Genomic DNA, 24,914 nt, shown 5'->3' with positions numbered 1-24,914 from the left:
CAAAAGGGGGACGGGTCACTGACCCGTTTTCGCCCCTCGCATAAGTCGCAACTCCCGGTGCATCGTCATCTTAGATGGATGGTCCGGAATCAGTAATGAAGGTTTTAACCTAACTTCATTACTGCTTCTGCCCTTGTCACTAGTTATTTACATCTTCGACTTGTTGACAACGTGTGCCTGCCAAGAAGTTTCTTTAAATGCCTAATTTGTTTTTGTTGCTTACATGAAGAAAAAAACTATATTTTATTAGACGCATCCAACAGCAAGTAATTTAAGTTTGTCTGTATCCACGTCAACCCCAGGACAGGTTTAGATTTAGTTTTTAGTTTTTGCTTTACAAATTCATCACTCAAAACAATAAGTTATTTACGAAGTAATTTACCTTGAATTTACGTGTTCGTCTTGTACTTTAAATCTGTTTTGTTGACAAACGTATGGCATATCAGGGACACCATACAAAATTATTTTCAGCCAGCAACCTATAGTCGGGTCCCCTGCTGCTAATGGGCTTGCTGTTTTTATTGATCATGTTCGGGGAACTAGACCGGCCAACATGGCAGCCTCCAGAACGTAAAATTTTGACAGCGATTGACATTTTTTTGGTGAGAATTAATCTAGTTTTCCTAGCACGAAATGTCTTGCTGAGATAACCAACAATAGTTTTAGTAATTGTTTGTACATCTGGGGGACTAACTTTCCCGATCCCATTGTTAAAAACATGTGAGCGTTATTTTTAATCATGAAAGAAAACAAACTCCTGTTGCACAAATTTGTGTGCTTTCAGATGCCTAGCCTAAAAAAAGGATTCCGGCCTGAAGTCTTTTAGAATTTGATGAGTTAGAAATAACCTTTTGAAAAGACTGTTACTCCAAATTGTTACTTTAGTCGAGGGATACATTTCTCACAATGTTTTATCCCGCCACCACTTTTTCAACAAGAATATCTTATTTTATGTTAACTACTTTATTAATTAATAATATTATGATTGTTACTTGTTAGATTAGAATTATTAGACCCAGGGCGTAGTACTATTTTTGTTTGAAGTTTTCATTATCGGTCGTACTACCGTACTAGTACACTACCACTAAATTTCTAGAAAAGGAGCACAGCCCCCCAGTAGTGACTGGGTCCAGTAAATGAGATAGTATTTTTATTATTTTATATACAGAATACAGGACAGGATACGGACAATTTTTCCACCATCAATAATAGTGTCCAATGACGTTTCATAAATTTTCTGATATAAAATGTACATACCTTTCATTTTGCAGACAATGTAACAACAGACATCGAGAACACGTTTCTAAACTTGTAATAAAAGAAGGACAAAAACAACAGTAACAGTTTTCAAAATGTCAGGGTCAAGGAGCATCACTGCCTGTTCCAGATCAGGCTGGGAGTCGATCTGTCAACATGTAGGGAAGGCAGTCGTCTTTATTGACAACTCCATGGTGGAATGTCTACACTGGTGTGGAGGTGCAAATATGCTTCTCAAAGGTGGGGCTGTTAACATCAAGGAATTCTCATCGTTTGAGGTATGTTTCAGGCCTGGAATTTCATCTTTGAAAAGGGCAAGGCTGTTTTTCATTTTGAAAAGGGCATTTCCATTTGAAAAATTTAAAGTCGATTTGAAGAGGCACCAAGGCCAAGACCAGGGCAGGGGCAGCGGAGGCTGTGGATTCTGTGGCCTGTGTGTAATTTCAGGCCTGGGGTCGATTTCACAAAGCAATAAAATTCATCGCAAGACAAATTGTCAGTATTACCACGGTGATTTGTATTGTGACATCACACTCTACTTAGCAACTACAATTGATATGCAGTTAAGAGCAATCTTAGCTCTTTGTGAAATCGATCCCTGGTGTTTGAAAGCAAGCAGCCAACACTGGTAAACTAGTTAGGTTAAAGAATGGTATAAGAACTTTGCATACTGATCGAAACACTCGGAACCACAACTACTAAAACAAAGATTAACAAATGGCGCTACTGTCAACTTCACTTGATTAAATACTTCTACCCCAGTTTTAAATCTTACTAACCAAAGAATTGTTTTCCATCTTTTTTTTTCACAGAGTGGTACAAAAGAAGAGAGAAAGGCTGTGTTTATTGTTAGTGGAGTTCTCAAAGATACTGTGGAAGAAATAATCAAGGTGGGCTTGTTGTAGTTGGGACCATGTTGTAGGATGGCCGAGTGGTTAAAGCCATTGGACCCTTTCGGTAAACAGTGTTGTCCAAGGCCCACACTTTGTGTACCACAACTTCTACATCAAATAACAAACCTGTGAAAGTTTAGGCTCAATCAGTCATCGGAGTCGGGAGAAAATAACGGAAAAACCCACCCTTGTTTCCGCGCGTTTTGCCGTGTCATGACATGTGTTTAAAATAAATCCGTAATTCTCGTTAACGAGAATTTGTATTGTTTTGCTGTTTTCTCAAAAAGTAAAGCATTTCATGGAATAATATTTCAAGAGAAGTCTTTCACCATTGCCTTCTGTAAACCCTGTAAGTTATTTGCAAATCTGTGAACTTTTATTTTTTTTTCTGAACCGAAAGGGTCCAATGGCTTTAAGAGCATCGAATTCAAGTTCTGGTGGTAAAGTCATCGGAAGGTGGGTTTGAATCCTGGTCGTGACACTTGTGTCCTCAAGCAAGACACTTTACTGTAATTGCTTCTCTTCACCCAGGGGGTATAAATGGGTACCTGCGAGGTTGATATTGTGTATGAAAAAGCCATTCGAGCGCTACAGTTCCCCAGGTTGTATACTCCCCCAGGGAGCTACTAAGAAAGGTTAAACCGTTAAAGGAATGTTATTGGCCCAATGATTCTTCATTTTTATTATTATTATTATTATTATTATTAATGAGGAATTTGTATCTTTTAACAATATTGTACCTTTGGTCATCAGGACGTTGTTCGCTCCAGTCAGTTTCAGTACTGTATCGTCATCACTGCTGTTCCTCAGTCATTACATGTGCATCTTATGACGGAGGGGCCAGGTGAAGGCAGCACGGATGGCGCCCTCTTTGCCAAGTTTGAGAACAAGCTGAGAAAGTGGATGGGTGGTCCGGTAAGTGTAGAAAACACTGCTAGATTTGCAGAGTGCTAACTACAGTAACGATGCAACAGTGATGTAGTTTGACATGAAAAGGTGAAGTTTTAACTCCAGAGCTGAATATCTCACCATGATTTGAGTGTTGATGCACTATTATATAGTGGAGAAGGGAGGGTTAAGGGTGAAAGGTTAAGAGGTATCAAACCCAGGTGTTCAAACAAATTTAAACCGTATAAAGTTATGGTACATATCTTCACCAAATTGGGGTATTGTTTGAAAGAAATTGAACACTGAAAAATAAACATTTGGTCACATGGTTTTGTGCATCTCATATCTAATCAACTCAAATGAAATATTCAAATAGAAAATTGACTGTTGAGATACAACATTCTCTCACATAACAATGGAGCAGTTAGACATTTTTCTCTGATTCCACATTAATTAACAGTTAATTATAAATTATTCTTACCAAAGTTGCGATGATTTTTTGTTGCAGATTGCCGAGGCGGAGGTTCATCACATTCCAGTGTTTGCCGCCCCAGTGTGCCCAAATTTATTTGTCACACCTACCTACAGCTCACTCTTCCCATTGTTGACCTCTGACCTGGTCAAAGTTCAAGAAGGCAGAGAACACAGGGTAAGTACAAGTGTACCTCATTTGAGGATCCAAGACTAAGCCTTTGTGACTAATGTGGAAGTCGCGACTAATGGTTGCTTAATGGCCGAGTTGCGACTAACCGGATTATCGTGCCAGCACGGCTATTACAAAAATAGTCAGACTACCTGCTTGGTGACCGAAGTGTGTTGATCAGTCCATTATGATAATGTTGTTTTTGTTTACTTGTTTGTTATCTGGACTGAACTTATGTACAGGGAGAGAAGAAATCGGCTGATAAATTTGATGATATTGAGCTTCACATGTTACCATGGGAACTTCAAACTCAAATCAAGGTGAGTTTTCTTTTTTTTTAATTATCCTGAAAAAAAAGTATCAAAGCAAATTACTGCTTTTATTGAAATGATGTTCTTTATAGCCACTTTTTGAAATATGCCAAGTTCTTTGTAAAAGAAACTATATTTTTTGGGTAATGTTTTACAGATGTTTGTGTCGAGCCTGAGTGGTTTTTGCGAGCAGCTACAAGTCAGTGAGGATGTGTATGCAGTCGGTCACACTAGCCGGATAGTAGCCTCTGAACTTGCCGGCCTTCCCTCGGCCAAGGCCAGAAGAAAAGTAGGGAATTCGTTTATTTACCATGTCTATTATTCATCAAGGCCCGGTTTCATAAATTAATTCTCTATTTAAGCACGAAAATGTGCTAAGCACAGACAAGTATTGCTTAATAGAAACAGGTTGATGATATTGAGCTTCACATGTTACCATGGGAACTTCAAACTCAAATCAAGGTACATTAAGTTGTTGATGTTGTGACTGGTGCCCAACTCAATTTTTTGCTTCTAAAGCAAAGGAAATCGGGCCCAAGTATTTGTAACCAAGCCAATCCCAAATTGTGATTGACCACCTGTGCAAGACAATGCCGTGCAAACTAAACCTGTACAAAGATTTCATGTCTTTTACCTGAGTTAAAATTGTCAGCAAAATAAGTAGTTCGGAGCACCACGGCACCTTAGGGCTGTAAACTGCTCAGGGAGTTGAGAAAGATTACAGGAATGTTGTTGACCCAATGAAGAGGGCACTTATGGAATGTGCAATTATACGTTAATTATTTGTGCTAACTTCCTGATGTGGTAAGTATACAATAAATGGCTTCCAATCTATGGTTTCTTTGTGCTAACATCCTCAGGCTGCACAGCATAGAGCATCTGTCTTACTGGTCGATAGGACGTTAGATCTTGTAGGAGCCTCAAGCCACCTCAACAGAGAAACTCTGGCAGATAAGCTCTTTTCGTTTCTCAATCGTTTGCCGGGTCACAGTGCCGACGTTGCAGTTGACATGGCAGACTTATACTCCCTAGGAGGGTAGGTAGAAACATCATCGCTTAAAGGCACTGGACACTATTTGTAGTTACTCAAAATAATTGTTAGCATAAAAAATTATTTGGTAACAAGCAATGGAGAGCTGTTGATAGTATAAAACCAGGTGAGAAACGGCTCCCTCTGAATCAACAAAAAATAAAAACAAATTATATACCAAATAATTATGCATAAATTATTCTTCACAGGAATCGTAGGAGCTCGTTGGAAGTGATTTATCCGGGCTGTCTGGCTCACCCCACGGACTCCACATCATCTTCCGTCCTATATACCCTCATCACAACAAAACACAAGGTAAATAGCCCTGTTCACACTGTATCTCTCATCCCAAAGGAATAGAGCCAGGGAGAGATGCCCCAGAAGTTTTACCCCCACAGTTTAACCCCGACGCACTTTCACACTGTCCCTATTTCACAGGGTTGTTGTTGCATATTTCAAGAATACCCCAGGGTTTTACCACTTACCCCTACTCCAGAGCAGGGGTGGCTATTACCCGGGGTATGACCATTTGCCAGGGTAGACCAGGGGTAAAGTAATCCAAGTGTGAACAGGGCCTTTGTATTGGAAAACAATTCTTTATCCCGGTGCAAAAATTTACATCTATTGAATGTTATCCTGTTCTTTTTTTTGTTGGTCCAAGGAAAGTTTAATGGATGTGAATAGACAACTAGTTGATTGCATCTCCAAGGAGAAACTACCTCTTAAAATGGGCGTGAAAATAGGAAGAGTGGGACCTGAAACTCTGCAGACTCACCTGCAACTGTTCAAGTAAGTTCTCTTTAATTCTTTCAAGCACAACAAAATTATGTTTACCATTATAAGGCTACCAGCCAAACTCCTATGTTACATGTACCATTTGTGACTGGTGTCCTGCTCATTGCTGCTTAGCAGAAAATTGTTGTTAAGCTCTATAAAAGTGAGCCTTAGTCTTGTGCAAAGCTTGTATTGTAATTTCTTCTTTTTGGAGAGATATAAAGTTTCTTTCGTCTTATGTCTTAGGGACAAACCAGACGCTTTGCGCAGGAACACCGGGCTGTTGCAGATAGCGTCGGCCTGCGTAGAGGCTCTGAAGCACCCAGACCAGGGTGAGTGGGATCGTGCCCTCAGTGCTGAGAAGCTTTTCATACAGGCCATGGGAGAGGAGAACGGCACACCAACCCTCGACCAAATCTTAACCATCTTAGAGAAAGGGCAGACAGAGCATTTGTGAGTTGCACTTTCAACAAATCTTTTTATCAGCCACTTAAATTTCACAACTGAAATTCCTCTACTTTAATTCAGTTTATTTCAAATACTAACACTTTATAACTTGCTTTTGATTCCTGTTTAAAAGGCCACATAGCCTGGATGTCATACTCCTGTTACTCATCTTTGTGTACTCCCTGGCTGAAGATGACAGCGTGAACAATTAAATTTCACAACTGAAACTCCTCTACTTTAATTCAGTTCAATTCAAATACTAACACTTTATAACTTGCTCCTGATTCCTCTTTAAAAGGCCACATAGCCTGGATGTCATACTCCTGTTACTCATCTTTGCCTACTCCCTGGCTGGAGATGACAGCATAAACTTTGACCTCGATGAAAGGAGCTTGAAGAATCTGTTAGTACAGGCTATCTTATCTGAGCAGGAGCTGTCTGATGTCCTGACTTCTTTCAGTAAGTCATAATTGTTCTATCCATATTTAACCTTTGACACCATACCCGTGAACATCTATTTCCATTTTTGAAAGAATGTGGGAATTTGTTTTCATAAAAAACAGTCTGATATAAAATGTACATGTGCAATACGCTTTACATAAGCTTCCAGTAGCGTATAAGACAGAGCCTGAAATTGGGCCCACTTAGCTTTTGCATGGGGAGAACACTGTGTCACATTTTCCTGTGGGTCTAAACAACACAGTATCACCCTTGTTGTTTTCTTCTCGTGTAGCCGGAGAGAAACGAATGGACGACTCTGTTAGGGACGCAGTTAATCGACTCTTCGTCAAATTGAGATCTGTTGGGAGAGCCAGGGATCATCTGCAACAATTCAGGTAACCATCTTAAAAAAAACTACGGTGTTAATAATGTTAAGCAGAAAATAGTGTCAAGCAAACTTGTCATAGCCTGACTCTATGACTTACCATCACAAAGGAAAATGTTATCTGTCTTTTGCATGCTGTGATAACATGAAAACATAATATTCTGTTTGTATTTTTCACTAGGTCCATCTTCGATCATGGCAGTATGGTTGCCCCAGCCTCGTACAACCCCTTCTTCAAACAACTCCTTGACAATATTTTCAGTTCAACCAAACCAGACTTACCTGATGTTGAGTATAAGTCAACGGGTCTCCGAGATCTAATCAAGACTGGGTTCAGGTATAAATCTCACTCTGAAAGAATATTTACTACTGTACCTCATACATGTTCATGATCGAAAGCTGAATTCTTTTTGGTCCATTCACCATCATGCATGGTGGCATGGTTGGCATGTGCGTAAAGCGCTCCCCTCTCACCGAGGTGACCCCGGTTCGATTCCCGGCCGGGGCCACATGTGAGTTGAGTTGTACGTTGGTTCTCTGCTGTGCCATGAGGGTTTTCCAGACCATCCGGTTTTCTTCCCTCGGGAAAAATCAAACACTTTCGATCTTAGCTGTGCTCCTAGTGGTCATAATGGGTTGATGTGGCCGGCAGCCAAAGGCGCCCTTGCATGCCTGCTTCTCGAGCATATTGTAGCATTACACAACTCATAGGACTTTCGTGACTTTATGTCCCATCTGATAAGGACTAAGCAACTTTGGTTTAAAGTGTCACTAATGACATTGTTGTTTTATTGTAGGTTCTTTGTGAATGTGAGCAAACCACGCCCAAGTGATCATCCCCTGTTAATCTTCTTCGTCTTGGGCGGGGTCACCTGCTCTGAGGTCAAGATGATCAAAGAAACAGTGGCTGCTCATTCTCCACATACACAGGTAGGGAAAGTTATCACTCAACCCTCCTACTGTTTGACCATTTACAGCATTCTCTCGTAGAGGCAGTGGACACTATTGGTGATTACTCAAAATAATTGTTCGCATAAAAACTTACTTGGTAACTTGCAATGAAGAACTGTTGATAGTATAAAGCATTGTGAGAAACGGCTCTCTCTTAAGAAACGTAGTTTCTCAGAATTAGATTTTGAGGTCTCGAAATCAAGCATCTGACAGCACACAACTTTGTGTGACAAGGGTGTTTTTTCTGTCACCATCTCGCAACTCCGATGACCATTTGAGCGCAAATTTTCACAGATTCGTTATTTCATGCATATGTTGAGATACGCCAAGTGGGAAGACTGGTCTTTGACAATTACCAATAGTGTCCAGTGTCTTTAACAGCTTTATGAAATTGGGCTTTGGCAAGTCTGCTACCACCTAGTGTTCCAAATTCTCCCCATTAGACTGTGATAGTTACCCTTTTATTTTTCAATCTCCGTGTCCACATTTTGAACAGGTTGTCGTGGGAAGCACATGTGTCTTGAAACCAACAGACGTCTTGAACTTGCTACTGTGTCAAAACAATTTACAGCCAGGGACGACGTGACATTGAAACGCACACCATCGTCAGAAACGAACATCTTAATCAGCGCTGTGAATTAAGGGTTTGGGTACTTTTTGTCTGACGACACAAAACCCAACTTCCACAGGTTTACATTAAACTCGCACTGTTTGAAGATAGAAAGCTTCCCTTAAAATATTACTAGCTGAGATGCTGTAGTTTTTTGAGAGATGAGTAAAACAACGTCACAGAAATAACTGTCGTCTCGGGAGACATATGTTATTACAAACTGGTAAATTATATTACATACATCTTCATTCACAGTGAGTCGTGATTCATGTCATGATTAATAAACTTAATCTACAAAAGGTATCAACTAAACCCTTTAACCGAATGAGGTGGTCTCATCACTTCTTGAGCATGTATGCTCTAGACAGTGGCGTAACCACAGACATAAAGAACCTTATGTCTGTGGGCGTAACCATAACCAGACATTTTCATTGGAAGGGGGGGAGCAAGGACAAAGACATAATTTGGTTTCGGGGGGGCTTTTTTAAGGAAAGGTATACATGTGGTAATCACTCCTAAAATTTATTACAGTAATTTACTCAAAGTTTTTGTGAATCCTGAACAATTATTAAAAAGTAAAGATTTCAGAGGTTTTGGTACCCCTAGTATTTTAATCCTTCAAGAATTTGTAAATTCTTTACCAATCAATTACTGTTTCATCTGTTTATCTCTGCATCGTATCAACTAGATGTGTAAATAAATATATATTGGGATATGATTCCAGATAAATGAATCGTCTTAATTTGGTTTGATTTCACTGTTGGAATTTAGCATCTCAAAAATACAATGTATATAATTATTGTATTTCAGGGAAATATTCGAATATACAGTATACAGTGCTAAAACACATCTGTATATATGTATGGGTACAACCCCCATTGATACTCAATATCCCTGATGCAAACTGAACGTCTATTAAATAGTTGCAGTACCCGCTGCAAAAACATAGGATTCGAACTACCTCTAGCTACAGGGCAATCTCAGTGGTAGTTGGTAAGACACTGCCCTAGAATTGCAATGGTCTTGGTTTTGAATCCCACCCAAGTAATATGCCTGTGATTTTTTTTCAACAGAGCTCGGGAAAGTACCAAGTATACAGCGCTAACACATATCTGTGTATTACGAGTACAAACAAAAATTAATATCATGAATAAAACATACATTCAAGTCAGCATATTTACAGACAGTTTTTTTTTTATTCAAAAGTCTAATGAGGTTCAGTCATCAACCCATTGTAATATACTGACGACTGAAACATTGGGGGAAAAACATAACCTTCATTGAAAAACAACAACCAGCAATCAGCAATTTTTAAACAAATGTGGAGGTAGACAAGCAAAGTGACACACATTTTCCCGTTATATCGGGGATGAAACAAAAGGCTTAAAAAATGTTTCTGCTTTTTAGAATGCATGACATTTGAAATTCTTAATTGGTTATACTTGAACCCCTTTTGAAAATCTTGATGTTAAGCCTTGCCCAAATAAGAATCTTGCCAAACTAATGCTGAATTGAGAATCCAACTGTAACCAATAACATCAAATTTATTGTCTATAGCAATTACATGTACTACCAAATGGTGAAGTCTCTTACAAAAATTAAGTCGTCATGTTTAGTCAAAAGGTCGTGTCTTGCACACTTATACACACAATTTGCTCCATGCAATATGATCGCATCTCCCTCAGTTGTTTAGTGATAACAGCCGTGAGTTTTCAACTAAGATATTGGTCATGAATGACAGAATATGCATTTAGAAAAGATGATTTTCTCTTTGATTTCACATTAAACCACTCAAATGGATGTTCAGGGTACAATGAATTAATTTAATCCTCAATACAAAAAAAGGGTCAATGCATTATTTTGCCATCATGTCGATGTTGAAGGGGGAAATGGTGAACCTTTAGCTCAGTATCTATTTTATCTCCTCACAAAAATTTTAGCCAATATTTGTTTTGGGGATGGGAAGGTTATTCTTGCATCAAATATACAGATCTATGTTTGAATACATGTATTACTGTTTGGCATAGAGTTATAAACTAGAACCAGAGGGCTAACAAAACAATGCGACACTGGCCGGTAGGCATTTTGTTACCATCGAGAACGGCACTGCCGCGGTGATAACACAGGTCACGGCACCAGAGGTCAATTTCATTAAGAGTTACTAAAAACGTTAAGCTAGTCCTATCCCAAGTTAGGATGAGTAACTCGTCCTAACTCGATATAGAAATCTACCCCGGCTCACATAACCACCATGTTGTAAGTGGACGTCTGTATACAATGGCAATTACATACCTCTGAGGTGTTTTCGTGAAAGTGATTTTTAACTTTACGAGGATCATAGCAACTCAACTACCAGCAAAGCTCCATGATAGTACACCCTGATCCATCTAAAAGAGTATTTATTCAAACTGTAGGATCACCGAAAAAGAAATCATTAATTAATTCGAAAATTTATTGTCCCTGGTTTTTAATTTTTTTTTTTCTCTTCACGAATTACAAAAAATCACACTACTGTGGAGAAACTATAAACAATCTCCTTTTACAATGTATAAAACAATAGGACACAAACACATTTCACATTCCTCGGTTCGCAACAACAAGGCATCAAAGAATCCCCGGACACTTGGAAAGTAAAATACAAGAAAATATAATCGAAAATTCAACTTAAAAAACAAAACAGGACAAAAAATAGCCATACAGTTTATTCCACTACAGCAGACCCCAAAGATTTTAATATAATTTTAAGAAAATTCTCGGAGCGGTCATTAATCTTGTAGCTTCCCTTCCTGTGCACGACCACATGAGGGCGCTGTTTACAGTCCAAGAGAAATTGAGACTATTTAAACAGGTCAAAGTCTATACAGGAGTCAAAGCAGTGAGTTTAAAAAATTCAAAGGCTATGATTGAAGTGGGGCTTCAAGTCAACAAATAAGTATTTGGGGTCTAGAGAAGTCAAGGGACTCAACATTAGGAGTAAACTTTATAATATTTTGAAAACAAATTCATCCACTCATCTCCGACGTAAATCCTAGATCAGTTTGAGAAGTTTGTAACCACAAAATATCCACCGCACGATATTGCTGCAAAGTAATTCAAGCTCCCTATCTTTCCTACATTATAGCTCTGTGGAATGTTTCTGCTAATGCCTCCTAAAAAAATGGTATAAATATTATGCCTAAATTTCACACTACATAAGCAAAAGAAAATACTCACAGTCCGTCGGATTAAATTTCTGGATTTCATATCAACATAAGGAATAATAATAGTCTAGAGAAAAAATAAACTGTTACCATGGCAGCCTTCGGCTACAAACAAACAAAAACACATCAAATCCTTTGGGGTCTCTTTAAAAAAAGTGCAGTTGTTGTTCAAGTGTTTTTTGGTTTTAGTTTTAATTTTTGAATTACACTGACGCTAATTCAGGCAATCAAGAGGTCACTGAAAGGTCACCGAGACATTGTGAACTCACAGCGGAAGAAAACGAGAGAAAAAAATCAGAGTCGACGTACAAAAATGTTGAACCCCAAATCTGCTCCCCAAACCATTGTTGGTGCCAGCACACAAAAACTCTGAATAATGGTAACTTTCTTAAGAAGTTTCTGTCGTCTTGTATTGAGAGAAGGCAAAAATGCTGGTTTATAGATGGAGGATGGGGAGTTGGGGTTTGGTGACGATGCTAATCTTGATGTCCAACATTGCCAGGTTGTAAAAAATAAAGAGACAGGGAGAACACAAACTTTAAGCATCTGCCTCATCGTCATCATCATCTTCATCTTCAGGTACATCATCTTCATCACCCTGCATGAGGAGGAGACAAATCAAGACTTTCCGTCAACAATCAACATCTCATCTCTCAGGGTTTATTGGGTTAATAATAGTCCAATGACTAATAATAATAATAATAAATAACATTGGTATAGCGCTGTGTCTGAAAAGATGTGCTTTTAACTGAGACTTGAATGAACTGATTGAGGATGAGTCACAGATATGAAGAGGGAGCTTGTTCCAGCAGTTTGCTCAAGCTACTGAGAATGCTCTATGTCCATAGCGGTATTCGTGCGTGGGCCATTTGGAAAGTTGAAGATGGATGTTGATCGAAGGCTCATGGATGAAGAAGGCAACTTTTGTGAGATGAGACTACTGATGCATATTGAAGCGAGGCCATGTATTGCTTTGTAAACAAGGAGAAGAACTTTGAACTGAATTCGCTTGAGTAGCGTCTGTTCGGTCTTTATTGCCAATATTTTACATGTATTTACAGTGGTGTGTTGGCAAAATAGATTCTAGGTAAAACAACCAAGGATCAGGAAAAAATCTCTCTAAGTGGTCTGGCTGGCTAGGTCAGTATTAATTAATAATTTAAATAGTTATAAAGCGCTAATGGGAGACTTTCCAACGCTAGGTGGCAGCAGACTCACCGGGTAAATTTCCATTGTTGACGTAGTTCTGAGCATGCGCATAGTTATGAGAACAATGGTTTTACCTGGTAAGTCTGCTGCCATCTATCGTCCCAGAATGTCTCCAATTAGGAAAGTTTCTAAGTATTGACATTAATCCCTAATAAATATGATATACCGACTAGTGAAAAAGCCGACTGTCAAGTGGTACTGGCAAACCCTGATTTACCATGCATTATAGTTAATTCATAAATACCCTCAACAGTTTCTCTACTCCTATTGGCGGGGAGCGTGTCATGTGGGGGTGTTTAAACGGTTGATAATGACCAGTGTTTATAACCGGCTGGCTTCCGCGTGTCGGCGCACAAGATTATCACGCGGAACATGCAATTCATAGCTGTGTAACAGCGCGTATTTTTTTTCTAAGCGCGCAAAGCTTTGAAAACAATATTTCAAAGAACCAAGAAGTAATAGGATATCTGGACACTTTAAAATTTAAGACTTTAACAAAAGTTAAGACCAAAAGTATGTAAATAAAGCAGGGGAGAAGCAGCTATACACACTCACGCATAAGTACAAATCAATGGCAACTAGGACGGATACTACATGCTTGCCTTTAATAAGGCTTAAGGGCAGGGCAGCTTTTCCCTTGGTAAAGGGTACTGCTATAGAGAATTTGTGAGTCCGGCCGAGCAGTCAAACTCATTATTAAACTCCAGTTCTGATGGCATCAGTGTGGGTTTTAATACGGCTTGTCCCTTGTAAAAATGTCTTATGTCGTAGCACAGAGTGCGCTGTCCACACTCAAACCTGCTACAAATTCAAATGAATCGTCTTCTTAAGCAAAGAGAAAATATCATCTTACATCGCCCTCGAAATCTTCAAGTCCTTCCTCGTCTCCCTCATCATCATCATCTTCATCATCATCTTCATCGTCGTCCTCATCGTACTCAGCGATGTCGTCAAGATCAGCACCGTCACTATCCTCATCACCCTCTTCCTTACCGTCGGGAATCTGAGATGTCGACAAGAATATCATCAGAATCAAAAATTGCTTTGAAAGTTTTAACAAATAAGAAGTCTATAGTAGGATTTGAAATTATGCATGGTGGAAGCACAACTGCCCAAGGTTTCCAGTTACACCCATGCGAAAATCCTTTTTTTGAGTTGTGTTGGTTCTGGATACTTTTCAGAACTAACTCGACAAACCTCACCAAAGTAGTCAAATGATTACCACTCAAATTTTTGTTTTGTTTGAATACTCAAATGATGCAACCTACTCCCCTTTCCCCACAATACTTGAATATAGCAACTTACATGTAGCCCCTTCCCCCCCCCCACTACATTACTCATATAATGCAACCCACCAACCCCCTCAAAATACTCCAAGACCCCCCCCCCCCCTCCCCTATTTTAAGGGATACATGACAATGCGCATCCAATATCTGTAACCATTTTATTGGTTTGATACCACCGGGACAATTCTGGTCAGATGCAAACATCATGGCCATCAACCACCTAACGCTACCATTTGTTTTCACACAAACAACGATAAACAGCTACTCACAAGGAAATACTGGAGAGGGTTCGGCCAGATGTCGTCCTTGATGACCTCGCCGAGTTCATCGGCTCCTGCGTCCGTGTGATCGTTGAACCAACAGAAGAAACTCTCGCTGTCTGTGTGTGGCCTCTTTTGTGGTACACCCTTCTGCTGCATGGCCGTGTTCCTTTTAGTCAAGTCCTATGCATTACAACAACAAAAACATGAAGTGTTGGAACTGAGCAAATTTCTGTGTTTAACACCATTTCCAGAGAGCCAACCAACAATTTGTTTACAATTCAACAGCACAAGTTGTGTATAATGGCCCTATTTGTATTCGCAGTTACAGCTGCGGCTACAACGGTTGCTAGGGTTGTTGCTAAGGACGCCCTATACTTCAACCCACGGTGGCACAGCGATCTAGCTATAGCCAACAATACAGCTTAGGTCCGAGGAACCAATTTGGGTCAAAAGAGTTAACTAACCAATCTTGATTGAAAAATTTAACCAGCAGTGGGGGGGGGGGGGCTTACCATTCCTGGCTTCCACTTGATGGCTGACGACTTTGACGAAGGGTCTCCGGAATCGTTGAGGTGGAATTCCTTGTGGATAACTTCGTTTTCAAAATAGGGATTGTTTGGTTTGAAATGCTGCAAGAGAACAAAACAAAGTTTCAAAACTAATCGATATGTGCTGTGACACTTTGAAAGTATCCTTCACCAACATAACTATGTACATGAACCTAAAATTTACACTAAAATGAGTAAAGCGCTAACTGTATAAGTACAGCATAAGTACCATGGGTACAGCATAAGTAACATGAATACAGCACAAATACTGCTGGTACAGCATAAGTACTAGGGTACAGCATAAGTACTAGGGTACAGCATAAGTACCATGGGTACAGCATAAGTAACATGGATACAGCACAAATACTGCGGATACAGCACAAATACTGCGGATACAGCATAAGTACTAGGGTACAGCATAAGTACTAGGGTACAGCATAAGTACTAGGGTACAGCATAAGTACCATGGGTACAGCATAAGTAACATGGATACAGCACAAATACTGCGGATACAGCATAAGTACTAGGGTACAGCACAAGTACTAGGGTACAGCATAAGTACTAGGGTACAGCATAAGTAACATGGATACAGCATAAGTAACATGGATACAGCACAAATACTGCGGATACAGCATAAGTACTAGGGTACAGCACAAGTACAAGGGTACAGCATAAGTACTAGGGTACAACATAAGTAACATGGGTACAGCATAAGTAACATGGATACAGCACAAATACTGCGGGTACAGCATAAGTACTAAGGTACAGCATAAGCACCATAGGTACAGCATAAATAACTTGTTATTTCTTCCGGCTGACTCACAAATAATATTTTGTAGCCCGACTTGATGTCCTCAAACTCCTGTACTTCCACTTTGGTCAGGTACTGCAGGGCTTCTTCGTCTTGTTCGTCTAATAACATTGACACTTGGGGATGGTGTAAGAACTGTTCCAGGAAGTCAAGGAACAACACCTGTCAGAAATCTTTATTAACCCTCACACCTTAAAGAACTCAAGCCCATTGAAAACCACTACAGATGATAGGGCACATGGCACTGGACTATCTATCTGTGTTCTGTGAACACATTCACCGCATGTTTTTGAAAGCTGAAACAAAAGATGCTCAACGTAAGTTCAAAATAACAAACCTGTTAAAAAATGTTGGCTCAATTGATCTTCAAATTTGCAAGAGAATATTGAAAGATTAAAAAACACACTTGTTGCATTTACTTAGTGCACTTTCAGATGCATTATAAAAGGCTTTAGCTGAAGTCTTTTATTTTCGGAGGCTTTAAGGGGGAAAAAAACAATTATTATTATTATTGTTCTTTCTGAGTGACCCCGACTGAATTTGTCCAAAGGATACAGTTGTGACCCAGAAGTGAGGAATCTTCTCAATCATCTTCGCCCGCTCCTCAAAGTAGGGCTTCCTCAATTTGTTGTACTTCTGTTCCACATGTAAAATCTCTTCACTGGCTTGCTCATTCAATGCGTCGATCTTGTTCTGCACATTGTCAATGGCCTCCACTGCCTCCTGGTTAATATCTGTTTCTGAAGACAAAGTGCGAAAAAAGAAAGAATATTATTTTTGTATATTTTTATTTATTGTTATTTAGACAACAAAATGACCAGCAGCATAAGCTGAAAGGGTCAAAGTACATCTTAAAAATAGCAACAATCACATATTAAAAGGCAATCCAGTGCAAAAAGTGGTTTTTGGTTTGGGGTTTGTAAAAGAAATAAGAGCTTAGTAAAGTAAAGGAAAGCAGTGATAAGTTCTTTTCTAAGTGCCCATCAAATACTGGTCCTGGAATAACACAGAGACTAGAAGCTGCATTTCCCTGGTCTTGGTGCACCTTCAAAAGTTTCCCATTATGGTTTTTTAAGATTTTCAAAGGAAGTGCCCTTTGCGAAATGAAGTGGCCTTGCCCTCTCAAAGATGGAGCCCGAGTTCATCATCTTGAACAGCACCCTCAGTTGGCAGCTCCTCAAACTGCATGGATTTTAATAATTCCTGCTTAATTACACTTGATCATTTGGTGGGTTTATGACAACATGATTTGATGAAGCACACGGAATGTCTCAAATCTGAACAAGTTATTTCTGTTATTGCCAGTATTTGACTATTTCACTTGCCCTATTTAAAAACAAAATCCGCACCCTGCATGTCCAACAATCAACAATCCGAATTTTTTTTAAATATCTCAAACTTCAAAACTTTGTAAATGAAAAGCTGATTTAGAATTACATTTGTCTTCATACTTTCACATTTCAGTTCTTTTTGCTCGTTTTTTTATTCTCCCAACATGACCAACCAAATTGAAAAATGAAAGTGCTTAATTTATTTTTACAAATTTAAATAGATAACTTATTATTATATTAACCAGCAACATATTCAGAACCCCGAAACACAAATTCATATTATATTTTTAATTTTTGAAAGAAAAGTTCACTGGTATCACGTTAAGCTAATGATAAACCAAGCATACGATGTACACCAGCCAGAACATAAAATGGCCAATGGAAGCAATTCATTTGAAGAAGTTTTCCCAAAACAATGTTTTTCGTTCAATTACTTGGTTTCATATGTGAATTGTTGTGCTGATAGATCTGCTGATCCTTTGTTAATAGATGAGTGGATTCATAATTCCCAAAGTCCACCTCAAACAGTTAAACGCAGTCGGCGAAATCTGTGAGTGTCGGAAATACACGAATATAGCAGTAATGTATCTAATCCAATACACGCGCCAATTCAACAAGCACGCCATGCTTTGACCATACACTATACACACACTATAGCACAATGCTGAAAACAATGGACGCCACCACGCTAACGATGCATTCCCCGTGAAATATTTACAGTTCTTGGCCCCTAAATGATCAACAGGCCACACTGGACTGCACAGTATAAATCACAGAAATACCTAGACAAACTTACCTTCAACTTCTGCGACATTTTGCCCGTTATTTTTCGTCTCTTCTTTCCTTATTTTGGCTGGTGGCGAAGACATTTTGTCTACTTTTACTTCACGAGGTTGACAGTGGGACTGATGCGCATGCGCGGTGTCACAAAGGGCATTTGCCCGAGATTTTTGCGTTTCGCGGGAACTGTGTGTGGCGTCACTACACAAGAAAGTGCTGTGCCCGTTTTGTGTACAGTGTAGATGTGTTCTACGCAAGGCGGGGTTGCGATTTCTTGTTGGGGGGGGGGGAGTGACAAAAAGTTGGGACAATCTTTTCTAGTCTACTACTAGAGGTTTAGCCAACTAGTGCTGGTCTAATTGCTACATTGGAACATGGAGATAGGCTATGTGGTTTCCGGATGCAATTTTTTTCTTCTGTGAAAATTGCCACTGTCGTCTTGCTTTTCAATGGGGAAATTTCTTGCTTCTAAATCAATTTTTAAAAAAAGGGGAATTCTTAAAACAAAATCAGGAGATTACAATTAATTTCTACAGAAAAAAATTGCTTTCCGGACACAGACAGGGTGTGTGTGTGGTGTGTAGCGCCCGCTAGCGCCCTCTACATACTCTAAAAACGCCAGGGTCAAAACAATACCAAGTTTATTGACAAAACATTTCGTCATAGACAGGATTCGAACCTGCGCGGGGAGACCCCATTGGATTTCGAGTCCAACGCCTTAACCACTCGGCCACTATGACTCTTTATTGACCTTTAGCTGTTTACAGGATGAGCCATGCAAATAGTTGTCAATGACCAGTAATATCACTTGGTTTATCCACCCCAAGCATAAAATAACAACTTAGTGAAAAATGTTAAATCAATTGGTCATCGAAGTTGCAAGAGAATAATGACCACAAAATTCAAATCTCTTTTTAAAACTTATCTTATGTCACAGGTTAACAAGGACTAATTTTGTTGTGCCTGGGTTTTTTTTTTTTGTTTTTTTTACTGCGCCTCTTGAACACCCAGCTGGGTGGATATGTGGGCATTACAAGTCTTATTATTATAATAATTATTGTTTAGAAAAATCACACTTTCTCATTACGTTTGTGTGCTTTCCTATTCCAATAATGAGTGAGAAATATACCTCTTTCTCAAAAACTACGTTACTTCAGGAGGGAACCGTTTCTCACAATGTATTTACCACAACCAGCTTTCCATTTGCCCAGGGCCCAATTTCATAGAACGTGTAAGCACGAATACTTGCTTTGCATGAAATTTCTTCCTTGATAAAAACAGGATTACCAACCAAATTTCCACGTGATTTTTATGATAAGCAAACAACAGCTGAATACCAGTAACAATCAATATGCAATTAATGTAAATTTGATTGGTAATCCTGTTTTTAACAAGGAAGAAATATTATGCTCAATGCAAATTTTCGTGCTACATGTTTTATGAAATTGGGCCCACCAAGTAAGCTTTTGTGCTTTAATCAATAAAATGCAATACAAATCACACCATGGTTGTCTTTGTTTTAGACTCGGAAAAGAACAAAAAGGTAAAACGTTCAGTGAAAACTTTTTCGATTCGTATATAGGATATTATAAACGAAAATTACTATTTCTTACACAATTTACTCTGATTTTACACTCAATTGGTGACAAAACGGCATTTTATAATCTTGTTGAACTTATTGCACAATCATTAGATGTTTAAATCTTTACCTTTCAAATAAAACATCTAGTCAGGGAAAAAAGGAGCTACCCACTGCTAATATTCTGTCACCTGCCCAAGTAGACGGCTTCATGTTCAATTGTATTACAACCAGTGCCCAATTTCATAGAGCTGCTAAGCACAAAAATTTGCTAAGCATGACATTTCTTCCTTGATAAATTTCCACGTGATTTTCTGGATAAGCAAACAACAGCTGAATACCAGTAACAAGCAATATGCAACAAATGGAAATTAGTCGATAATCCTGTTTTTATGAAGGAAGAAATTTGCTAAGCAAATTTTGGTGCATAGCAGCTCTATGAAATTGGGCCACAGTAATTATTTTGCTTTTGTTTCTCCTAGCCCATCTGGAAGTATTTGTTGTATTGTCATGTATTGTTGTAATAGCTGAATAAATAATAATAATAATAATAATACAATCTACATACGTAATGATTTCGCGCATGCGTAGTGTAACCCTAAAAACGGGTATTAACGGCAGCGGCATTCAAGCACGCACACACCATGGGTGTAAAGTGGAACTCTGAAAGAAGGGATACTATTTGCATGTTTTTCATCATACTTACCTGACTCAGGGTGTACCGTGATCAATCAGGCGGTCACCCCTGGCAGAGGCTCGGCCATTGCACACCCGGTCCAGACTGACGCCCGCGATTCCTTCTAATGTTAGGAACTCGGGAGTACAATTTCTGATAGTGGGGACTGCGTTCGCGCTCTCCCCACCAAAAATTTAACAAAAATTAGATCAAAATAAAACCGCCGAAGATATATAGCTCAAGCAAAATGGACCACTCACTCGTCCTAACTTAGGACACTTGAAAATCTCCTAGGACCTAGTCCTAACTCTTTGTGAAATCGACCACAGGTTGTCACAAGATGTTTAGTACACGTACATGACGTGATCAACTCAATTAATTAGTTTGCGAAGCGTTGCCGATTCAAAGATTAAAACAGTGTGCATACAATTCGTTTCTTTTTTACATAACCTAAGTTGACATTAATGTTCAAGAAACATTCCATAATTTGTAAGAAAAAACTTGTCTAAGATCACAGATTTACTAAAAAATATACACAGTCTAATGTTGATGATAGTAGACAACATACCTTGATATGTCACATGTTATAACAAATAAATAAATAATACTAATTCCTATCATTAAAAAAAAAACTTTAAAAAATAGCGAGTGTGCACCAGACTGCATAATATTATGTGTACTACAGGTTTTATAACCTGCGTTGTTGATATTAGTTATTTATTTGTTACACTCTAAATTACAAGGATTTAAATTTAAATCCACAGGATTAAATTTTAAATCTTTCAAGGATTGTCGTTAGGGACCAATCAGCGTGGATTTAAAATTAATCTTTCAAAAGATTAAAACAATTAAGTCTTTGGAGGATTAATTAAATCAATCCCAGTGGATTTATTTTTTCAAATCTTTACAGATTTAACCTTCACCCGTTGAATGATTTAAACCTAGATGCTAGCAATCTTTTCGGATTCATTTCTAATCTGCCTTGGGATTAAAACATTAAAAACGATTTCTGAACCAGCAGGAAAAACAAAACAAAGTAAAAACAACAGTTTTAAAATATTTGCCTTCAAATTTTTATTTTCAAATATACAAGTTAAATAATACACATAGTTTCGACAATAAACCTCGACATACATTTGACCTATGTTGTCCATAAACATGAAAAGTTCTATTTTGTAGCTACATGTTTATCACTCAAGGTTTAAATCTGCAATTTCATTCAAATATTCTAAGAAGATTCGAGTGGTTGTTAACCAGTTGTTTACAGCCTCTTGGCACATTTGAGAGATTTATTTTAAAACAAAACAATTTGTTTGTTTCCTAGATAGGGTGAACATGGACAGTCTAGTTACGACACTAGCTTTATTTCAAATAACTTGTTTAAAAAAAAGATATTGCCACAAACAATTTGTTAAAAGCTTTTGAATTAACTGATGCACTACCTTTCTCCTACAAATTATTTATTTTAAGCAAAACTGTATGCTGTATCTAAGGGAATGCCACTTCAAATTAGGTTTGTGAATTATGTTTGATATCAGTTGGCCAACCGGATTTCATTGCAGCAAGGATCTCCAAAGTTGTTGGTTTTTCAGAATAGTCTGACCCACACTCAAAATAACGGATTTTAAGAACTTATCAAAAGTTTCAACTACTGACGACCCCCCCCCCCCCCTCCACACTAACGGGAATGCAATCCATACAAAAGACAAACTGCTTCAGCTTTCTCTCAGGGAAGTTGTTCAGGTTGCTGTATCTCTATAGATGTCAAGTTTGTAATTGCTTCATCGATGTGTGTGCTACTCCCATTCTGTATTTGAAAAAAAAACATGCTCGTGATAATGAAATGTTCTCATTTGAAATGCAGAGTTTTTTCTTGACCGGTTTGGAAAAAGGGGGGGGGGGGTGTTTAAGTCCCAAAGAAACGTCTTTGAAGAATTCTGTCCCTGGTCGACATAACCATGATCAAAAACATGTATGTATAATACAACAAACACAAAAGTGACCCTTGACCTGTATGTGAATGTGACCTTGATATAGGTGAATCCGCATGTTTATGTGACAAGATTAAATACTTTCAAATTACTCAGCTATTATAGGGGCCCCTCGAACGTGGATATGTGATTGTTTTTCAAATGATATTGTTATAAACTCACTCCTTGTTTATAGCAAAAGCAATTGCATCAAATAAATCAAGTTCTAAATAAATGTGAGTTCTTTCTGATAGAGTTGATTTAAATAGCATTGTGGCTTAAAGTGGAATTAGTAGGCCCAGGTTTCACAAAGAGCTAAGTTTGATTTTAGCTGCAAATCAATCGCAGTTGCTAAGTAAAGTGTGATGTCACAATACAAATTAGCATGGTAATAATGACAATTTGTCTTGCAATGAATGTTATTGCTTAGTGAAATGGACCACTGTTACATTTCAGTAAAGGAAACATAATTTTAAACAACCTCCATCTAGGGGAAATAGTACTTACCAGCTTGTTCTGAATAATGTTCTGAACCTCAACAGCTACAATTGAAACCTCTTGACTTATACACTGGATGAAGGAAACTGTAAACAGCAAACACTAAGGAACAAAGGTCACCTGAAACATGAAAACATCCAGACGACTGTTAGTGTTAACAAACCCTCCACATCATTACCATGGAAAATGGTAGCATTAACTAAATGTAAAGTATATGTCACTGTAATTTACGGTTGTTTTTCTGTTGACCAGCACACAATCGTTGAATATAAAAAAACATGTCAGTCTCTATTTTCTAGTTTATGTTATTGAGGCTCTTGCAATAGGGCTCAGGTGGCCATATGCAAACAAACCACTCATTTTTAAAAACAGTTTTGTATTAAGTTATATCTCCCACCATATCGTAAAAAGTATTACTTTCCTTAGCAACCATGCCAACAAATGCAAAATTTTAATTGTATCTTAATTGTATCTTAATTGTATTACATGGGAATAATATATCAACGAAAAAACACAAGACATGCTTACCAGCTTGATCTGACTATTATTAACGTTGGAATTTGCATCAGATACAATTGAAATCTCTTGACTTTGCCTGAACGAAGAAAACTGTAAACAGCGATCAGAAGGAAGACAGGTCACCTGAAAAAATGGAAACATTCAGACGATAACAATTAAGAAAAACCTCACATTATTATAAAGAGTTTTAGTAGTAGCGTATGGAACTTCATACAAAGCTTTAACTAGAGACAATTTGGTCCAACAAAATTGGGCAATTGGTAAAAGCCGGAACTGCCTGATCTGCCTGATCTGCCGGAACTGCTAAAAAAATGAATTTTTTAGGATAATTTTATTGCATTTGAAGTCGGAACTCGGTTGGAATGGTCAAATACATCAGTTTTTGTTATAACTACTCACTAACCTGTGCAAAAGATTATTCCTGGAACTCAAAAAATCTGTGCATTATATTTTCCAGGATTTAAGACTAAATTTTCTTAAATTATTTATTCTGCAAAACAATACCACTATGGGTTCACTTAAGATATGTTATTAAAAAGAAACATGATTCTCTTACTAATTTAAATTTGCTAGCCTATCGAAATCGTTCTTTTTTCATTTTTAGAGCACAGAGTCTATAAATTAGACACGTTTCTATTGTAAAATATTGCCCTATCTACATATATTAATTATCATGTTGGGTGACCAACAAAACTCAAAAGCAACACCAAACAGTAAAACACTCCCGTTCGTGAACTGTAGAGAGAGTATAGGGCCTATGCAACGGGGAGTTGAAATCTGGTCCGCCGTCGTCGCTGGGAAAAAATGAACTTGGTGGGGGAAACTGAGTGAAAATCGGTCTTAAATTCACTCTTTTCCTCTTCAAGTTCGTTGTCTCTGTCTATGCGGAGTGTGGTCATGTCCATGGACATGATAACGTTTCTCCATGGAACGGTTAATGTTTGGTTTATTTAGTTAAAACAACGATGTTCACACTGACTTTAAACACCAAAATATACGTGGACGTTGTATAAAATGTATAACATTAACATAATTTCGTCGAGATATAATTTTTACCACAGGTCATGATCGTCGTGTAAACTGTAAACAATCATTGCAAAAACCTATCCATATCCTATCCGATATACTACGTCCTACATAAGATTGGATTCACCTACCTCATGAAATAATATTGAAGTTTTGCCTCCTTACTGCCGACTGTTCTGACCGAAGAAACTTGTGTGACTATGAATGACTGATCATCGTTCATGTACGTTTACATTTGTAATTGAACGTGCGCGTTTAGCATGCAGCAGACAGCAGTAGTACTGTAGCTAGCAGCGCACACACAGTCGGTTTATTTTAATGGCTGCCGACAAAGTTTTGAGTTGTACGTTCGTGCAATACGTCACGAAATCGCGTCACGCTGATTGGTCCACTGTCCATAAAGTTGGCGTCCTTTTTTAATCGTTCGGAGGATTGAAAAACAAAATAGACTCTGCGGATAATTGTTGATTTATTAAATCGATTTGGACTAAAAATAAATCTTTAGGATTTATTTTAATTTTAATCCTATAAAAGATTTAAATTTAAATCTCTGTAATTTAGAGTGTACCCCTAGGAACAAGTAGTATA

General features: G+C 38.3%; 2 protein-coding genes, 1 long non-coding RNA gene and 2 other non-coding genes across 5 annotated transcripts; 2 read left to right on the top strand and 3 right to left on the bottom strand.

Moving 5' to 3' along the window:
* Positions 1 to 542: 542 nt before the first annotated feature.
* On the top strand, positions 543 to 11,307 carry LOC139948528 (sec1 family domain-containing protein 2-like). The gene is made up of 16 exons (XM_071946704.1): positions 543 to 602; positions 1,272 to 1,535; positions 2,070 to 2,147; positions 2,904 to 3,065; positions 3,547 to 3,687; positions 3,924 to 4,001; positions 4,150 to 4,281; positions 4,853 to 5,028; positions 5,232 to 5,337; positions 5,684 to 5,811; positions 6,043 to 6,249; positions 6,542 to 6,702; positions 6,977 to 7,079; positions 7,251 to 7,406; positions 7,867 to 7,999; positions 8,517 to 11,307. Exons 2-16 carry the CDS (start codon positions 1,353 to 1,355, stop codon positions 8,604 to 8,606), a joined length of 2,034 nt encoding a protein of 677 aa, XP_071802805.1. The 5' UTR covers positions 543 to 602; positions 1,272 to 1,352; the 3' UTR covers positions 8,607 to 11,307.
* LOC139948529 (protein SET-like) lies at positions 9,807 to 18,218 on the bottom strand. Its single transcript, XM_071946706.1, has 7 exons — positions 18,075 to 18,218; positions 16,503 to 16,687; positions 15,960 to 16,082; positions 15,101 to 15,217; positions 14,595 to 14,768; positions 13,893 to 14,042; positions 9,807 to 12,428 (listed from the first exon to the last, which is right to left on the bottom strand). Exons 1-7 carry the CDS (start codon positions 18,145 to 18,147, stop codon positions 12,369 to 12,371), a joined length of 882 nt encoding a protein of 293 aa, XP_071802807.1. The 5' UTR covers positions 18,148 to 18,218; the 3' UTR covers positions 9,807 to 12,368.
* Positions 18,219 to 18,716: 498 nt separating this feature from the next.
* Positions 18,717 to 18,798, bottom strand: Trnas-cga (transfer RNA serine (anticodon CGA)). Its single transcript has one exon. It is a non-coding gene; the product is annotated as a tRNA-Ser (tRNA).
* A 1,537-nt stretch (positions 18,799 to 20,335) lies between these two features.
* LOC139948547 (U1 spliceosomal RNA) lies at positions 20,336 to 20,500 on the top strand. The gene has a single exon (XR_011787455.1). It is a non-coding gene; the product is annotated as a U1 spliceosomal RNA (small nuclear RNA).
* An 862-nt stretch (positions 20,501 to 21,362) lies between these two features.
* LOC139948527 (uncharacterized) lies at positions 21,363 to 24,668 on the bottom strand. The gene is made up of 4 exons (XR_011787453.1): positions 24,458 to 24,668; positions 23,310 to 23,423; positions 22,791 to 22,901; positions 21,363 to 22,120 (listed from the first exon to the last, which is right to left on the bottom strand). It is a non-coding gene; the product is annotated as an uncharacterized lncRNA (long non-coding RNA).
* Between the last annotated feature and the right edge of the window lie 246 nt (positions 24,669 to 24,914).

The sequence above is a fragment of the Asterias amurensis genome, chromosome 15 (genome assembly GCF_032118995.1).
Source record: "Asterias amurensis chromosome 15, ASM3211899v1".
Lineage (NCBI taxonomy): Eukaryota > Metazoa > Echinodermata > Asteroidea > Forcipulatida > Asteriidae > Asterias > Asterias amurensis.
The sequence above is the reverse complement of the archived record's forward strand: the minus strand, read 5'-3'. Positions and strand labels throughout refer to the sequence as shown.